The sequence below is a fragment of the Melopsittacus undulatus genome, chromosome 2 (genome assembly GCF_012275295.1).
Source record: "Melopsittacus undulatus isolate bMelUnd1 chromosome 2, bMelUnd1.mat.Z, whole genome shotgun sequence".
Classification (NCBI taxonomy): Eukaryota; Metazoa; Chordata; class Aves; order Psittaciformes; family Psittaculidae; genus Melopsittacus; species Melopsittacus undulatus.
Genome location: NC_047528.1, coordinates 62,775,727 through 62,794,047, shown reverse-complemented (window position 1 = coordinate 62,794,047; position 18,321 = coordinate 62,775,727). Strand labels below are relative to the sequence as shown.

General features: G+C 38.1%; 1 protein-coding gene across 2 annotated transcripts in view; it reads left to right on the top strand.

Annotated features, from left to right (window-relative positions):
- Positions 1 to 727: 727 nt before the first annotated feature.
- MRPS9 (mitochondrial ribosomal protein S9) overlaps positions 728 to 18,321 on the top strand; it is a 34,197-nt gene continuing 16,603 nt past the window's right edge. Inside the window, exons 1-5 of one of the 2 annotated variants that reach the window (XM_034074611.1) lie at positions 766 to 877; positions 6,408 to 6,517; positions 7,640 to 7,819; positions 16,042 to 16,104; positions 16,195 to 16,225. In XM_034074611.1, the coding sequence (XP_033930502.1) occupies positions 7,775 to 7,819; positions 16,042 to 16,104; positions 16,195 to 16,225 (139 nt within the window). In that variant the 5' untranslated portion in view covers positions 766 to 877; positions 6,408 to 6,517; positions 7,640 to 7,774. Of the gene's footprint in view, positions 878 to 6,407; positions 6,518 to 7,639; positions 7,820 to 16,041; positions 16,105 to 16,194; positions 16,226 to 18,321 lie in introns of both variants that reach the window. The other variant, XM_034074610.1, reaches the window with a different exon arrangement.

The following is an 18,321-nucleotide window of genomic DNA, read 5'->3' as shown; positions in this document are numbered from 1 at the left end:
AGTCCCCTGATCATCCTCGTGGCCCTCCTCTGGACTTGTTCTAACAGTTCCATGTCCTTTTTATGTTGAGGACACCAGAACTGCACACAATACTCCAAAGGGGTCTTACGAAAGCAGAGTAGAGGGGCAGGATCACCTCCTTCAACCTGCTGGTCACACTCGATAAAAACTCTCCAGCTCTCACAATTCAGCATCCAGATTAACATCACCTTGGGAGGTGACAGTATTGATACCAACCCCTACTCAGCAAGAGACAACTGCTGCATACCTAGAAAAATGGCATTTTTCCACAAAAAAAGCCTCAGTGCTAGAGTGAAATACACTTTTAGCTACAACTCTAGAGCGGCCGTGTTGCAGGGACACGCGGTAATTTCCAGCGCTAAAGAGGAGTCTTCATTATAGTCTCTTCCTTCAGTGTTAACGTTCACCGGGGCAGGGCCCACCTTAGGTGACAGCCACACGGCGGGGACCTACTGCTGACCTCGTCCCAAACTAATGCAACTTATAAACCGTCCTTTTAAACATCAGCCTTAACTTTAATAACGCTGAAGCGTTTTACCGTTCAAATACAGTCCACCACCCTCTCTCAACCCACCCATACGGCAGAAGCTCCCCCGCTTCTGAAGCTAGGCGGCCGAACGGCCGGGCACAACGATGAGATGGTGAGACCAGCGCGCAGGCGTAGCCCCGCCCCTTTACCCCCGCTAGCCAATCGGTGGCGCCGGGGCCTGCGGCGGGGAGCTTCCGTCCCGCGCCCTGCCGTACCTTGCCGCGGCGGCCGGGACGGGGAGCCGTGGGTATGGCGGCCGCCGTTGGTCGCGTACTGCGGCTGGGAGGCCGCTGGAGCGCGGCGGCGCCTGGCGGGCCGCGAGCCCAGGTGAGAGCTGGCCCGGGCCCTTCTCATGGGCTGGAAGGTGGTGCGGGAGGGGAGGAGCCGGTCGGGCCGGGACGTGGTGTTGCTCTGGCCCGGGCCCTGCCCCCGGGCCGGCGGGGCTGCGGCCTAGCGGGCGCCGGCGGAGCTGGGGAGGGCGAGAGCCGGCGCCGCGTTTCAGGTCGGCCCTGCCGTGAGTCGAGCTTATCTTTCTTGATGGAAAGCGTGGTTAAGACCTGATTTATTATCTAGAACTAACAGGACAGTGCATAGACTAAAGCCAGCACAAAGTTGAAATATCAGAGAATGGTTTGGGGGTTGGAAGGGACCTTAAAACATCTCGTTCCAAGCCCCCTGCCATGGGCAGGGACACCTTCCACTAGACTAGATAATAATACTTCAGGTTTATCATCTTGAATTGTGTTCGTTCAGCATGTAAGTAGGAAATGAACCTCTTCAGTTCCTGTGACAGGGAGAGGAATGTACTCCACAAGTATATTAACTTATGATTAGACGGTGTTACCTCTTTGTTTTTAGAGATACTGGTGTTCAGCTGATTGATGTTTAATTAAAAAGCTTGGTTGCAGTCAGTATTGAGGACAGCCACTGTGTTTGTGCAGTGGTATTTGATACACCTGTATGTATATTTAACCAGTCATCAGCAAGTGAGTGAAAAGGCATGCTGGTAACACTTTCAAATTACAGAGTAATTTAGGATAATAAGGGCTAAAGAACTGTTCAGTGAAAGAACTGAACCAAGCTGTGGGGTAACAGAAGATAGATGCAGTAAGGAAATGAAAGGTAATACTGAAGGGAGCAATTTGACCTGTTTATATTGGTTACTTCTAGATTAACTTTATCCATTAGGGATAAAGACCTGGTGCCCATCTGGGTAGCTCTTTATACAGCAGAAATACATGTGCTTAAGTTGTGCAGGGAGTGCGAAACAGAATAAGTCTGAAAATATTCTAACATTTGATTCCATTCTCAGTTGGAATAGTTTGTGTTGTTTTGGTTATCCTGTATCAAAGGTATGATTATGACAATAACTTAGTTTTCCTGGCAGGCACCTGCTTGAGTTTGAAAAGGATTTGTATTGTAAATAAGGAAATGATCTCAAAGGAGGAGTCACTGTAGAAGGCAGGGCTCAAAGGGGCCTTGAGAGATCATTTGTCTACTTCTCTCATCTCCCCCCCACCCCCCAGGTGGGGGTGGTATCAGTACCTAAGTCTGTAGTTGTATGCAGATCATCTAACTGTAAATGAAAGGAAGCAAGAAAGCTAGAGAGAGACTTTTTCCTAAGAACAAGTAGTGGTAGGACGAGGGGGAATGGCTTTTTAGGTGTAAGGAGGAGGCTCTTCACTGTGAGGAGGGTGAGGCAGGCACTGAATAGGTGGCCCAGAGAAGTTGTGGCTGCCCTATCCCTGCAAGTGTTCAAGGGAGGTTGGAAGGGGAGGGGGTTTGAGCAACCTGGTCTAGTGGAAGGTATCCTTGTCATGTCAGGGGAGTTGGAACTGTATGGTCTTTAAGGTCCAACCCAAGATTCTGTAATATTAAGGGATCTAATGGGAGGCAGGGCCCAGGAGACTGTAGGAACTCTTCCTTCCATTTGGTGTAGTTAACCTGTGGAACTCTTTTGAAGATGTTGAGGAAACTAAGCATTTATATGCATACAAAAAAAACACTTGAGAAAACTTGGAAGAAAATTCCACTGAGAACTGTTAAAAAACAGATATCAGAATGTCCTTGAACTGCAGATTGCTGGAAAATGGGGAAGAGTCCTGGGAAAATGGTCAGTACTTGTTTGTCCTCTTGTTCTGCCTTTGATACAGGTTGCTGTTTAGTACAGGGCAATAAGTTGATGTACTCTTGTTCTCACCTGCAATAACCATTTCTCACACTAACCACTTACCTGCCCTTACTGTTGGGGACCTTTTTTATGATGGTGATCCTAAAAAATCTCTTGCTGGAGTTTAGTTCATTACTTCCTGTCTATCTTAGGGGAAACAGTTCAATTTCATGGGGATTTTTTGTTGTTTTTTTTTTTTTTTTTATTTGAAAGTGTCTCACTTACAGAAGGTGGGAGAGAAACTTTGTAATTCAAGTCCCTAAGCGGACAAGACAGCCCTGTCTGAACAACAGGTATAGTCTCTTGTTCTTCTAATAATCAAATTGCAGAGATTTAACACAATTTCTAAAGAGAAAAAAAGAAAAATCTAGCGTAGTTGCTGTTAGTCACTTCTGGTGTGATTGAATAGCTGTTCTCAGAAGGTTTCAGAGTACCATATGTGCTACTTAATTTGGTTCAGGTACCTTATCTAAATCTCTGTAGATGGTATATGTACTGTTACCAGAAAGAGATGGAAGCACTTTGGTGGCTGTCTTTCAGAACTACGTACTTGGAATGAAGTAGCTTTTTCTGCAGTTGTTAACTAAGCTAGAGTTGAAGAGCCTGTTGGTGTTTAATAACTTGTGCCTCAAAACGGCCATATCTAAATTCTGTTGCCAGTTATGCACATCTGACCACTTGCCATGTATCCATACATTTAGAGCTGTCATTTATTTCCATAGTATATAGTATAAGCAAACCTTAATATGCAGTTTTACAGTTACCTGTTAAGAGGCTTTGAGAGGAAGTTTCTTCTGATTAAAAACTTTGTGAAACTGGGTATAAAAAGTAATATAGAATTGTTTATGCATATTTGCTGACACCTTGTGATACTTTCTGAAGTGTTTTTCAGAATGCTCCTTAAAACGTAACCCTGATTCTGATTCACCTAATTATTTCACAGGCTGACTGAAATCTGAGATTATGTAAATACTGTTTAAATAAATAAATTAAAACATATTTTTGTAAAATAGCACACTAGAAAGCAGAAAGTCACCTATTGAATGAAATGTAATTCTTTAGAAACTTGGGATGAGTCTGAGTATTTACATTCTGTATGATTGCTACTTAATACATGTTTTTTCTTGTGCAACAAGTGACTAGAAGACCACTGTTAGTATCTTGTCTGCTGGGTTCAGCAGTACTACCTGTGCCAGTAATTGGAGCAGTAGACACAGGGCAGCTTTTGTCCTACATGCTGATGTGGTTCTGTTGCTCTAGTTCCACATCTCTTACAGAAGTTCTCTCCCAAGGATAACTTTTTGGTACAAATTTATGTACTCTGTGATTTTGGAAAAGGCTATGGTTGATATGTGCCAGCTTAGAGCATAGAAGCAGCATGAAAATGGTGCAACTGCATGTGTGCCATGTCATTTAGTGTCATCTTTTGTCTAACTATCTGTTGTTGTCAAATGGATTATGTTTCTCTTGACTTAAAGTCTCCTGTCTCTGATTCCCCTTTCCTTTCATTCCAAAAATATAGGAAGCTTGATTCCTCTGTTAGTGATATGTGTTGATGTTGTATCTATATAACTCTAGTGAAGCAAAATCAACAGGACAAGTAAAAGGTTCTAGTTACTTATCTTCTTGGAAAAAAATAGGTTCAAGAAGTTGAAGTTGTCAGAAAATGCCTTTTCTTTTTCCTAAGGCAAATTTTATATAAGCTGATTTTTCATATATTTATAGTCTCCCTTGAAAATCAGGATTTGCCAAGCTGTTTTAATGCTAGGTTGCTTGGGAAGGAGTTGGGAGGGTTAGTACCATGGAGTTGCATCCAGAAGTAAAGGCTTTCCCTTCTCCCCTTTGCTGGCAGAGTCTATTATTTCAGGGCTACTGTTAATACTATTATTATTTAAAAAATTGCGAGGCTGCTATTTCCACTAATGCTTTATGAAACATGTAAGAATTGAATACAAGCTTCTAGAAAGCAGAGGAGACACTTTCTTGTTTGACTGAAATGCCAGAAGCATTTAGCTGCGCTTTGCAGTTCTTGCCTGTACCACCCATGAAATAGTACTCATATCCCAGAAGAGGTACCCAATGCAGTAGATATTAATTTGCATAAGAGGCTGTTTTCTAATTATGAACAGTTTGTGTGTCCAGGGACTTTTGATTAGTGATGAATTGAAACTAGGGAAGAGTATGAATAGCTTGAGGGAAGGAGGACAAAAATGAGAAAATTACAATAGAAATTGACAGGAATAAGATGAAAGCAGCCTTTTTTTAAGTATTCCATTTAAAGCATAGCAGAGAGAAAGCAATTTTGGGCCACATAATAAGGAATCATAAGTTCATTAAAAAGAATTACAAATAATTAGTTACTATTAAGACAAGTAAGACAGAAGATGAATTGAATTCTTTCCTGAGGAGTGACTAGGAGAGAAGAATAGGGAATGTGCAGGCATACCTCTGTTTTCCAAAGAAATCACCAGAGCCTTGCCTGTGAAAAAAGTGTACATTTTAAATTTTGATTGTTTTTATTTTAGTTCTGTGTATGTTAACGTAACTTCACAAAAAACATGACTTAAAAAAAGGGGGGGGGGGGGGCAAACCAGGACTGGCATTGCATATGATACATATAAGCTGTGGAGAAACAAATCAACAGCAGGCTCTTCAGCACCAAATTCTGCCTTGGAGCTGTTTTTACATGTTTTATGGCAGAGGTATTGGTTACTTTTGTGAGGAACATACCCTGGGGGGAATATCTTTATCTATGTCAGGTTGTAAAAGCATAGAAGGTCAGTTCTTTTCATATCATATGACCTTGTTATTCCAAGATTACTTTGCCAGCTGTGTCAAACCTTATTGAATTCATAGGACTGATCCTGCAGCACAGGCATGTACTATACCTAGATTTAGGGCAAGATATTGTAGTCTTTATTCCAAACTGAAGTTTTAAGTAGGGTTGTTAGATTTTTGTGTATCAAAGCTGGAGACACTCCTGGACAGGTAATTTTGTCTGTAATAGCTTTACAGATGTGTGTTTGATCAGTCCGTCTTGGGCTGCAAGATGTCCAGAATACCAGTCAGGCTCTGTGAAAGTACAAGAATAGCTTTGTTTCGTTTCCTGCTCATGTAGGTCTTGACTCGGTAATAGAGGGCACCCAAAGCTTCTAGTCACAGGAGAAGTTCATGCAAGGTAACTTATATTACTAATAGAAGGTGGAAGTTTGATCCACTTTTGTTTGTCTTGCAAGAATATCCATCTAATCCTGTTTTAATGAGACATGTATAATTTTGGTTATAGCTGGGTTTGAAGATTACGTTGTATTAGTTATAGGAAGATAGCAAGTATTTTATGCTGCTCATATTAGCTCAACTTGGAATGGGAAAAAATCCATCAAAATGGTCAGCATGTCTAAATTGTGACCTGGAGAAGATGATTCTTGGGACCTGGAGAACATTGAGTTGTTTCCAATACTAGCTTTATTCTGTGCCTCATGAGGACCCTAACTAGTTTGCTTTGTTGTGTGTGTTTGGGTTTTCATGTTTGGTTAAATGCAGACTGGGGGTGCAGCTTCAGGAACACAGAAGCAGTTTAGTAATTTGCTGAATGGAAATGAAGGTAAAGGGAGGACTTCTCCTCTACTTCCTTGCTCCGAGTTGTGTGTGATTCAGTCACCTCATGTCAACTTTGTCTCTTCTCAGAGCCTTCTTTGAATTGCTTGGACTTAACCAGCTCAGCTGAGGACTGGCCACTCACTGGGAGGGAGCAGAAATTCTGCCACATGTAGGGACCTGAGCTGCCTTACAAAAGAGTGAGTGCCAGAAATGGTGCAGGGCAAGTGAAGGGAATGGAGGAAAGAATGCTGGTAAGGGCAGACTATAGGGTGGGCTCGCTCTGCCTTGTGAAATGGCAGTGCCTGCTCACAAAGCCAGGCTGTGTCATGTTGAGGGAGCTGGAGAGGTGTTTCAGAGTACTATGTTAACACAACTGGGCATTTTTCCGATTCAGAAGTGATTCTTTTCCTGTCATTGCTTTTCTGTCCCACACAGCTTTTTCACTTGCAATTCCTTCCCTCCTCCCGCCCACAGAAGACCACACAAATAATCAGTTCTCATTCAGTTTGTGGAATAATTAAGCTGCAGAGGACTTTAATACTAATGTTGGAGAGACAAAATAGCGCATAATATTGGCAATAGGCCAGAACTGGGACATTATAGATAGCTGTGTCAGTGAAGCTCCTGTTTGTCTGGCAGAGTGCTTGATAGAAATCAGTCATCTTAACTACTGATTGTCTTGAAAGAAGAAAAGCCAAACCTGTATCCCACAAAGATCAAATGACTTCTGAGCTGGAGTGATGCTCAGTAGTATCTGTGGTGAGACCTACTAGTTTTTTGATTGTTCTGCTCGAGACGGTAAAATAGCTTAAGAACTATGCTGGCACTGTGAACAAGGAAGGAGCACTCCGTAACCTTTCCAGAGCCTTTAGCACCATTTGTACAGCCATGCACTTCTGAAAGCCACTAGAGAGCTGCCCCACAGATTATTTTCATACTTTGTTATGGGATGCCTATAGGTGAAGGCAAAACCTGTGTATTTACTGATGGATTTTTATCTGAAGACTGCATCTCTTGATCAGTGCTGTGTTTTGCTTCTGCTGGATGTTCCTGACATATGATACATTTCTTTCCATCAGAAAAATCTTCAGAATTAATTGTAATGTGTCTAAATGTGAACTTTTAGAATGTGTTTATCTGTTTACGGGTATTAAACAATTGGAAGAAAATAGTTTCATGAGTAACACTGCTTTATCTAACTTATTACAACAGTGTGTTGAATCTTGTTATAGGTATGAATGGCTTGTTATACTGTTCATGTTACTTAGAGCTCACTGTGCCAAAAATATAAAATAAATCTCTTTTTTTTTGTGTGTTAGGTGTTAAGGTTAATCTATACCACTAAAGCAGTGCAAAGAAAAAATGTAGGAGCCTCAGGACCTGAAAAGTACACAGAGGAATTTATTAAAAAACAGATTGAAGAGTTCAACCTAGGAAAGAGACATTTAGCCAACATGATGGGAGAAGATCCAGAAACTTTTACCCAAGAGGATATTGATGTAAGTACAGTTGCTCTGTTGGAGAAGTAATTTACTGTAGAGTTTCAGATATTGAAAGCACTTTACTTCAGCATGAGCCCCTCAGCTCTCTGTGAATTTTAATCAAACTGTCAGAATAAGAAAGAATGCTACTATACATTGCAAACACTGTGACTGTGAATAGAGATTCTACCCCTGCTACCATGTAACGTCAGGCATCATAGTATAGAGCTGTATACCATATCTTGCTAAAGCACAGTAGGTTCTTTTTGAAAGTACTAATGGATAATACCCTTGATCTGAGGTTATAAGAGGCCCTGTAAAGGTTTACGTAGCACTTTGAAACATTTACTCACAGTTTGACCTGCTGTGTATATTTAGGTTGGGTTTTCTTGTATGATACTGTAGTTGTGGTAATGCAAATTAAATTTTATAGGATGTTTTACAGCTAACACTCTGGTTTAGCTTAGAGGTTTTAATACAGACATGAATTTAAACTCGTATCAGTAGTTCCAAACATACTATTTTACTGCCATTCCCTCTGACAACTGATGGATGGGTGGCCTCCTCTTTCTCTGTGTCATTTAGGCTCATGTATAGATATGCTCCCTTTCACTTAGAAAAATGTTTTGTTGCACAGATCATTTTAAATTTTTTATGTCCCACCTGGTCTTCACTTCTGTCTTGTTTTATCACACATCAGAGATGCGGAGGAGAAATGCCATTTGGTGACATTCGCTCTTAGGTGAAGCAGTGTGAAGTCTCATGGCTGAAGCTTTCTCTGTACAGCAGCAGCACTGTTACTATAGCCATGGCAGCACAGTATATCAGCAGGGACCGTGGGGGTAGACATAGTAATGTGGTATGTGCAAAATGAGAGGTGTGTGTGGTTTAGCTTTTTCAGGGTGAGGAGTTTCTTGCCTCTCTCAGTCACAAGATTCTGTCAGCATAGCTGTGTCCACACAAAAGGTCTTGACGGCATGTTTGTGCCAAGAAAGAACTAAGTCTGTAGGTGGTGATACAGGCTGATTTCAAATACATTTGACAGGTGTCAAAACTAAGTTTTGAAAACTTCTCCAAAAATACACAGTAGAGACACACAGTTACTGGCCTGCTGAGAAAGGCTGAAATGACACTTGAGTTTTATAAGATACCAGAAAATCCGTAAGGGAAGCTTGACTTCAAGTCACAAATCCATAGGAAATCATGTTTATGAGTACAAAGCTTTGCTGTAATACTGTGACTACTTTCATTCAGAATTGTGGATGTTACTTTGCTCTTCTACAGAGAAGTGCCAATGCAGAGACTATTACAATCTTGGTGTAGAGTTGATAAGGTCCTGTCAGCAGTGAAAGTATTCATCGAGGCATCTGGGTCAGCAGTAATAGCAGCCTGTTTATTTACATTGGCTTTTTTATTTCTGTGCAGCCAATAGAAGTTTCTTTTCCTGTATTTTTCAGATGTTCTTCTCTTACCTTTAATGATATTTATCTTTTTTAGTTACTTTCTCATATTCATGCACAGAGCTGCCACCAGAATACCTCCCATGTTAGTACAGTACAATGCTGCTGCTAGTTGTTCTGTTTGCTTGCCTGAAAGCTCCTACTGGAGAATGCATCAGTCTGCAGTCTGGCTTCCTTCCTTGATAGGGTCTAGGGGGAAGGCTTACAGATGGCTTACAAGACTGCAAGAAATTGAAAATGACCTGATCTAAGTAGTGTTTTCTTCTTTATGAATCCACAACACTGTTAGTTTGCAAAAAATTAACTTGAGCTTCATCATTAGTAAAAGCAGATACATTCTAGAAACAAGTTTTTACAAATGCAGTGCAGGTGACACATATGGGACTGCTTTGCACTCTATTTCTGAAAAGATAGAGAATTGGAGTAAAAAGAGTAATGTTTTGTTTGGTGTTACCAAGTATCTGTAGTAGGTATTTAATTTCTTCGTGTTCTATCAGGTGTTGGAAAATAATTAGTGTGTGTAATAGTGTCTGCTATGCATAATTAAATTTCTGTTACAAAAATATAAAAGCTGCTTAAGCACTGGCAGGAGAATTATCAAGCTTTACATTTTATAGTAATAATTCTTTCTGATGAGTGCTTACATACCTCCATGTCTTCTACTGTTAATCAGCCTGTGCAGTGTATTTCTAAAGTAGACATCACAGGATTCTGTTCTTCACTGGAGTTTTAGGTATAGCTTAGTAAAAGCTAAGCCTTGTGAAGTTTTAAGCAGGAAAATAAGTTGACTTACTTGCTAATCCTTCTGGATGTTGTGGAAGCAGAATCACCTCATACAGATGCTTTTATTTAGGAATGAAAAGTTAAGCTGTGCATTACAACTATATTTCTGGAGGAGAAAAAAAAATCCAGCAAATTGATATATAACTCTGCAGAAGTCTACCAATTGCTTTTTAATTGGTATTATAGACCTCACTCCGAAGCTAGAATGTTTTATTCTCCTATGTGTGAATATGTGCTATGAAGTTTTTCTAATTGATTTGCTTTGCCCATTCCATTTGATGTATAATTTTTCACAATATTTCATAATTTGTGCTCATTTCTAATGAACAGAGTCGTTAGGACAGGCATGTCTAAGTACAACTGACAGCTAACATTAGGTGCCAGATGCAGTTTATAAAGCTATGTAGAACTGCAGAGAACAGTTTAAATAAATTAGCACCTGTACATTAGTCTCACTTGCTGGTAATTTATAAGCGAATCAGTAGAGATGACATTTAGGTAAGTCATTGATCAAGTTAACAGCTGCATACCCACTGCCCAGCTGGGATAACTAATTAATAGAGATTACAGTCCTGACCTGGTGCTTTTCCCCGGTTGAGTCTGTAATCCTTTTATTTTGTGATTTAACTTTAACTTATGGTTATAGTAAATAGCCCACCTTCATTTTCCACTGTCAGTTCTGTTCTACTTTAAAGCCCAGAAATCGAAGTAAGATTAATACACAAAAAGCATCTTAATCTTCATGACCTATTTATATCCCAGTATTTTTATTATTCATGTTTATGCAGTCACTAAATGCTTTCCCAGACGTGAGCTCATCATAAAGCAATACTCTTTCCACATAAGAGTTAGTAAAACTCAAAAGCGAGAGATTTGTGTTCATTTTCTCTTGTTGCCTGCCCTGTGACCTAATAGATTATTCCATCTGCTTAACAACAATTTGAATCTAAAATACGTGTTTATCTTCACTAGCATATATATTGTTGCAAAACTATCAGTAAGGGTAGTAACTATGAAATTTAAATGTGGAAAAACTTCATTCCTCATAGGGTATAGTTTTGTTTAATGAATGAAGATTTTAATAAAAAATAAGTTGTATTCAGTTGCTTTTAAAAGTGGTTCAACACATCTGATTTCTAAATAACATTCAAATTTTAGCAACACAGTGTTAGAAATGAATGAATATTGGAGTATGTGAAATGTCAGAAACATTATTCAGGACAAAATGCAAATGCATGCCTGCAAGAAGTATTTTGTCCAGCATTGTCCTTACATGGAATGCTGGGTTATTTCAAATCGTTGAAGCTAGAATGCTCTTTTCAACATTTTTGATTCCCAGTGGAGCCAAACTCTGCATTAGTATTTTCTTGCTTCTGTTTCAAAGTCCACCTGAATTGATGACTGCTGTATTCTTTTCTTTTAGCTCCTTTTCTATATTGACCAGGGTTTTGAAAAGTTGAAATGATGATGGGAATAATGACTTTCTTTCAACAGGTTTTTGGTATTTTTGTGTTCTGCAAGCTCAGAACAAGGTGTTAATTTTTGTTTTGGAATTAATAGTATAAAAATAGTGTAATAAAAAGGTGGGGTTTTTTTTCACGTAATGCTGGCATTTCTTATTTCCTCAAGTGATGGGTTTAAAATGATATATCACTGTGAAGTCAGAAATTCTTTCTGTCCAAACCAGAACTCAGATAAAGTGATGAATAATTGGGTGGTTTCAGTAACTGTTAGTAGTTAACTGTTAGAGAAGAGTTGTGTTTTTTTTTAACCTTTGTTAAATAAATAAAACCATTTCAGAGTTAACATTTCATGTCTCATTCTTTCATTCACTCCTGTTTCTGCCTCAAATATTCTGGATTTTGGATGCTGAAAAGTTTTAAAGTATACTGCTAGTGTGGTTAGAAAGGAAAACAGCTGTTCCAGCAAACATCTCAGTCTGAGAAATGCTGAAGTACAGAGGCTAAATAACGTGATTCAAGAGGCAAGGTTTAGGAAGAAAAGTGGCTCTTGTGTGATCAAGTTGAGGAGTAGAAGAAGCTGAAACAGCTATTGCTCAGGTGTTTCATTAAGCCTGATGGTGTAAAGTGTCACTTCTCGCTTCAGTGTTTTGATGATTAAAGTTTCGTGTATATTTAAAAAAGAATGAGCTGGATTCTTAAGTCCCCTTCCAAAAAGGATGCTTTTGCAAGGGAACCCCAGGGTAGAGGTTTGATTTTGTTTTTTTCTTTTTCTTTCTTTCCTTGTTCTCTACAAAATACCTGTTCTCACTGGATGTTACTTAGATAAGTGTCTTCGCACAGGATTCAGGCAGTGAAAATCAGTGGAATGTTTTGAGCTGTAGATTCAACAAAGGTATGGGAAGACACTTGGGCAAGATTGATTTGCCTTGCCAAACCTCTCCTCTTTATGACAGGTTATTTAAGGACTGAACTGTTTCAGTCTCCTTCCCCTATCCCAGTATGACTCAGTCAACTCTATTTGAATTAAAGTATTCTTCATTTCTCAAGACTTAAGGAAAAAATAAAAGTAACCCTTATTGACCCAGCTGAGCTTATTTGATTCAGTTTGAAGAAGTGAATGAACAAAACTTCTTGGCTTGCAGATAGGTAGGAATGGAAGGAGGATCAGAAGTCAGAATGTGCAACATGCAGTGCTGGAAAGATTATTTAATGAATTGCTTTGCATGTTTGAAGGGCTGCCAGATATGTATTTATTTAATAGGGATGGAAGCATGTTCTCATTATTCAGACTGGCTTGAATTCAAACTCTAAAGCTGCAGGTGAAAGACATTGTGGTCCTCTGGGCAGTATATAGACTCAGTCCATCCCTCAACAAGTGAGGATGTGATAGGATTCCTTTCAGTTTGTTACAGGAACGTTAAGTTCACCAGCACAGTTTAAGAAATGTCTGAAGTAAACCATATTGTTACTAACATGTATTCATTACTATCTGCTATTTTTAAAGGTGTGACTGAATTTCCGGTCCCCCTTCCCCTCATGTAGATTACTATTAGAGTTTTAAAAACACACACTTTTAAATCCCGAAAGGAAACGGCTATTTTTTTTTCTTAGTAACTCATTGCAGAAGCAGGCTGTACCTTTTGCACCTTCTTCCAGTAGTTTGTGTAATGATTTTTGGCAATGCTATTTTAGCACTAGGTATTAGTATTTTTAATTGGGTTTCTACTGAAAATAATTATGGATGTTTCTTTTTTTAAAGGTTATGTTTTATTTCCAAAGACAATGGTAACAGTGTGATTTAACAAATGGAATTGTGAAATAGCAGTCCTGAACCTGTGGAGGCTAGAGTAGGGTGAATGAACCTTGCATGGCTGAAATGAAGAACATAGTTCTTGGTCATATTCAGCATGACATTTCCGTTCTTATCGAGAGTTCAAGTCAAATTAAGCAGTAAAAGGAGGATATGGGCCATGACCCTTAAGCTGAAAACCACTCCTGGAATGGAAGAATGCAGCTAAACCTAAAGACTTCTTGGGAACTTTACTGCTACCATTTAAAACCTTGATTATATAGGGGGTCATTCACCTGCTTCTTGTGTGTTCAGAAAATGCAGAATGTGCGGTTAATTCTATGCAGAATTTTGACTTCAGACGTGGAGATTCCTGAAAGGAAGCCTGTGTTCCAAATCTGAAGACATTGTCAAAAGATTTCAGGAAAATAGTTCATGGTTATTTATGTGCTCCAGCTGCAGTTTGGAGAGACTAATTCTGATGCCATTCCTAAGATTGTTTCACCATCTTATTTTATTGCTAGTACACATGAGTGTTGAGAATTACAGGTTTTTCCAAAATGCTTCTTTTCTACAAAACAAACATTTGCATGGACAAAAATCAGCTTCTATACATGAAATTTCCGAGAGGCTGACTGGTATGCTATGTATTTCCTAAAAGTACAGCCTGAGGACACAGTTATTTAAAATTAAGGAGAAACTTCTGTAGAAAGCTGTTCTGTTGCGTTCCAGCATAGTTCCTAATGGGAGGTAAAGGCAAATACCCCATCCTTGATTACAGTCCCATAAAAAGGGAGAAGGCAGGAGGACTTTTCTTTCTTTTTATTTCAGAACAACAAAAAAGTGAACTTACAAAGTGAACTATTCTTTGGCTAGTTGTTTGGAGAGCGGAAAGTAGATGGTAAGATTTCTTGATGCAGGGTTTGTTTATGCTTTGGTGTGAAAGACGCCAGTATGCACTCAGGCAATATAAAATACACTTTCTAGAAGTAGAAGGTCTCCAGTGGCAGCCACTCTATTCATTATAAATCTTAAATTGTTATATTTGGCATTTATTAAGGTGTCACAGTTACAGTAGCTGGGTTGACTGAGATTCTGGAAATGCTTATATAAAGACTATGTCTTAAGTACACACACAGTCAGTCTCAGTATCCTGTAATAAATTCTGTTAATGTATTATATAAGGTGTTTGTTTAACATCATTTGGCTCACAGCTGATTTCTCTATTGTCATCATAATTAATCCCCATTTGTTCATAAATAGGTGTTCACCTACTGTGTGTATGCATAAAATGCCCATTGACTAACAAATGGGAATACAGCAGTCACTAAGAGAAACAAAATTACCATTTCATAAAATCAAGTTAAGCCTTTTGTTTGCTTCGGAATTCTCAAAATTTCTGTTTGGATTGCCAGTAGGGGATTAATGAAAGTAATAGGTTAGGTCTTTTTACACTTCATGCATATTAAATCAGTTGAAGCACTGACAAACCACTCCATGCCCATGGAAAAAAATATCAGCAAGCAACAGCCCTAAGGTAACCTAACCAACAAAGAGCCATTCTTTTTAAGATTTTAAACTCTGATTTTATTGTAATTCTACTTTTCTGTACTGTCTAATGGAAATATAAACAAGAGCACTGCCAGAGGGTTTTATTCACTTAGTTGCTGTTACTGTACAAGCACAAGATTTCTATCTTAAGCACTACTGCTCACTGTCTGAAGCTGGCTACTCTTGCCAGACCCTTGCCTGTGGGGTTTTTTGATGGCTAGCTTTTTCTGTTCTGTTTTTAAAAACAAATGGAAATAAACATCTCTCATAAATGCATACTTTTGCTTTTTTAAAATCATGTTTTAGTTATGCTGCAGAGGGTGAGTAAGTTGATGTTGAAAAGAAATGGATGTGGAATATTGGTATACCTATTTTATTTGTTGGAGGCAAATACTATTAACTTTATACATCACATGAATAGTGGTAGGTACTGGTTAAGTAAAAGCAAATGATATAATTTGTGAAAACAGTGGTAAACAACAAGTGTGTAATGAATGTCATATGTTTTTCTGAATTGTTTTGGCAAACCCTTAGGTGTTTAAGAAGAAAGGTGTCCTGTAAGTCTGTCGTCTGAGAAGTGGAAGTTCAACAAAGATTGTAGTGATGCACAGCAGTTTCCAAATTCAGTAGTTAATAAAATGGTTATTTAGGATATGTAAAATGTCTTTGACTGCCACTACAACCACTGCTTTTAGACTTCTAGAGAAAACTATGTAGAAACTGAGATTCTGAGTGTATAAAACTTTGCTTTGTCCGGCTGCTTACAGTAAAATTTCCATGCTTGGTCTGTTAACATATTTTCAGAAAGATAAATGTTGTGATTTCCTCTAGAAGTCGCAGCACGTGAAATTTTGGGGAAAATCACTGTGTATATAAAGGTGGTCTTTGCACTAGAGTAGTTCTGGTAAGTTATGATAAATGCATACCATAAAAACTAAACTGAAAGAGAAAATTTACTTATTCTCATACGGCAGAGTGCAGACTTCAGTATGAGGTTTGACTTTTCCTGAGGATTCTTATGGAAATGATGTGCTTTTCAGCACAGCACATGTATGCCGTTCTTTCTTACTGGTTTTGTTGCCTACTCTAAAAAAGTTATGCTGGTTTTTCCCTATGGCAAGGTACCTAAGAAGTATTTCCATGATGCTTTTTGTGGAAAAAAATTACATACATGATCTCTCTTTTTTGTTTTAGAGAGCTATTGCCTATCTCTTTCCTTCTGGCTTATTTGACAAACATGCCAGGCCCATGATGAAGGTAGGATTTTTCCAGTTACATTTCTAAATACCTGTAGCATGATTTTAAGTAGCTTTTCCCTTTTGCTGATGTTTGTTTGTTTGTTCACAGCATCCTACTGAAATTTTTCCAGAGCAGAGGAGTAAGTGTTCATAGTTTGTTGTTTTATTATTTTTATTGTTATTGATATTATTGTTATTTAGAATTTTTGCATGTGTATGATTTTTTATTTTCACAGATTTACTTTTTTTTCCAATGTTCCTAATAACTGTTGGGACACAAGCAGCAAAAGCCTGATCTGATATTCCAGTTTTCAGGATAAAAAGTACTGCTAGATTCTGGAATAGTAGTGTTCTTTTCAGGCATCTTGTTAACTTGACTATGGATAAATGTTTTTTGTTGTTTAAAAATAAACAATAGGTAGGATGAAGTGCAGAATTTGTTGAAGTCATGGGAAAACCTTTTGTTGAATTCAGTAGCTTTTTGTCAGAGCTGTCTATCACAGGCATAAAATATTCATTAATACTATTTTAAACCAAAGTTTTCCTGATAACTTCATTGCTCTAAAAGCTTAGAAATTACAGCTTTGAAATTGCCAATTGAGAGAATAGGGAGAGTTTGCCTCAGTTTTGACCTGGAAGTTTTAACTCTGAACTGAAGTCTGTGCTGTCTTTGATCTTGCTCCTTACATGCCATGTGAAGTCCCAGTTGTCAGTGATATGCCAGTGTGTTGGTCAGTGAGAATTTCACCGAAACTGCCAAATTAATTTGACGTAGAGCGGTGTCAAAACCTGTTGGCCACTTTCTACTCATTTTTAGTATGAACTAGTAGCATGGGTGTGAAATTCTACATTCACTGAACTACATGAAACGTAGTTCATTTCATCAAATGAAACTCTACATTCACTGAATCCTGCATTCACTACAAGTCCAAAATGGACACATCTGATTATCAGTGGATAATCTATAGTGGATATCTTAGCATTCTCTATCCTTTTCCTGTTTGTGGAGTTAATTGATACTTGACATTTTTGAGGCTTTGTTTGTCTTTTAGAAAGCGAAATTATCTGAAATTTTTGAATTTCAGATTTCAAATGGTGTCATGCATTATTTTATAATTTCATAGTATTATGAAGTGAAAAGTAGGAAGCAAAAAGGTAGGAGGGAGTTAGTCATTATGCAGTTTCAAAAATCCGAGGGCTGTTTTACAGCAGAACTAAACTACTATTCTCTATGTTTTTAGGACTAAAGAATTCTTTGAAATACTAGCTGTGTCCTGAGTGGTGTAAGGACTAATTAGTATTAATGTGTGTATTTATATTTATATCTCAAAGTAACACTTGCAATGAAGTATTTATTTTAAGGCAGCTTTGTCTTGTTTATGCATTACATCTTTGATAACTTTAAAATACAAAAATGTAAATTTATACTTCAGAATGTTACCTGAACAGTAATTTCAATGAAATAGACTTTCATGGGAAGTCTGTTTTGCTGCATACATGGAAATTCACATATTCCACTACTAATATGTGTGGATAAAAGCCTCTTGTAGTCTTCCTATTCTAGTAAGTTTGCATCTTTGCATTCAGCTTCTACCATATTATGTTTTAACATTTTAATGCAATGCATATCATGGTTCTTGGGGTCTTATCTTTGTCTATACCTTATAGATAGCTTCATTTGAACTTCAGTGGATCAAGTGGCTTGGATTTTCTCTACATTTCAATTTGTAAAGAGCTCTCAGATTATTTTTGTCACTTTACCAGGAAAATGTCTTTTAATGTTTGTTTTTTTTTTCTTGCAAGTTGATTTTTTTCCTTAAATAACATTTTTTTTTAAATTAACAAAATAAACTGGATGTGCTGAATTATATGCAATGTACTTTTTCATGCTGAATGAATTATACAAACTATAGGATTGGTCTTCATATTTACATATTCCAAGTGTATCAACATGAACAAGTCCTAAAATCACCCAGTTCTGATACAGTTGTGTTACCCGCAAAAGACAATTGTATGAATACTTGGTTTAGTTTAGAAGTTTTATACTAAAAAGAAATTTGCTCTGGGTTTAAAACACCATTTTCTAGAACTGATAATTTTTCCGTCATTATGTAGATTTCAGTCATCTCTTAATTTGTATTTCTTCCTATCCTAAAATGGATAATTCTATCTATAATACCAGCTATGCAGTTTTTGCAAGTTTATTTAGGATGTACATGAGGGATTCTCTTGTGTT